General features: G+C 72.6%; 1 protein-coding gene across 5 annotated transcripts in view; it reads right to left on the reverse strand.

Annotated features, from left to right (window-relative positions):
- Window positions 1-370, reverse strand: part of SPATA6 (spermatogenesis associated 6) — a 38,926-nt gene extending 38,556 nt beyond the window's left edge. For 3 of the 5 annotated variants that reach the window (XM_027893911.1, XM_027893924.1, XM_027893933.1), the window contains exon 1: window positions 271-370. In XM_027893911.1, the coding sequence (XP_027749712.1) occupies window positions 271-318 (48 nt within the window). In that variant the 5' untranslated portion in view covers window positions 319-370. The remainder of the gene's footprint in view (window positions 1-270) is intronic. The other 2 variants (XM_027893901.1, XM_027893918.1) reach the window with 1 other exon arrangement.
- Window positions 371-729: the final 359 nt, after the last annotated feature.

Raw genomic sequence — 729 nt, forward strand, 5'->3', positions numbered from 1 at the left:
AAGAGCTGTGGAGGGGCGCGGCTGCTGCCAACACCCAGGAGGGGCACAGGGGCCGGCTGCTGGGGGATGCACACACAGAAGGGCTGCCGTGCCCCCCCGCTCGCCAGCACGGCCCGGAACAGCCTCCCTTAAGATCCTCCGGGGCCGGCAGAGCAGGGCGGCAGCCGGGACAGGAAAGCGGGGCGGGAAGCGGCGCCGGAAGAGCAAAGCGGGGCTTGTGCTCCCGCCGAGCCCGGCCGAGGGCGGCGGGGGCGCGGCCTGGGCACTCACCGAGCGCAGCTCCAGCTGCAGGACACAGCGCAGCGCTTTCCGCGGCATGGGCGGGCGGGCGGCGGGGCCCGCCGGGCCCGGGGCCGCTGGGGCTCGGCCGACGCCGTTGTCACGGCAACCGGGGCGAGTCCGGCCCGCGGGCACCGCTCCGCCCTCCGCCCACAGCCCGCTCCGCCCTCCCCGGGGGCGGCTTTGCCTCCTCCCCGCACCTTCGTCCTGCCCGCACCGCCCCTCCTCGCCGCCATCGATTCCGCAGTCCCGTTCGCCGCCGGGCAGGAGAGTTATTACACGCTCTGCCCGCAGTGCCGGGCTCTGTCTTGTCCCCATCCCATCCCAGCGGTGTAGCCCCTCCGTAGCTTTCCGCAGGGCCTCCTGCCCTCACAGCATCACGGAGTCAATTTGTTTGGAAAAGGCCTCTTTGAGATCACTGAGTCCAGCCTGTGGCTGAGCACCACCATG

The sequence above is a fragment of the Empidonax traillii genome, unplaced genomic scaffold (assembly GCF_003031625.1).
Source record: "Empidonax traillii isolate 1590-97213 ecotype Southwest subspecies unplaced genomic scaffold, ASM303162v1 scaffold15:size5535645, whole genome shotgun sequence".
NCBI classification, from domain to species: domain Eukaryota; kingdom Metazoa; phylum Chordata; class Aves; order Passeriformes; family Tyrannidae; genus Empidonax; species Empidonax traillii.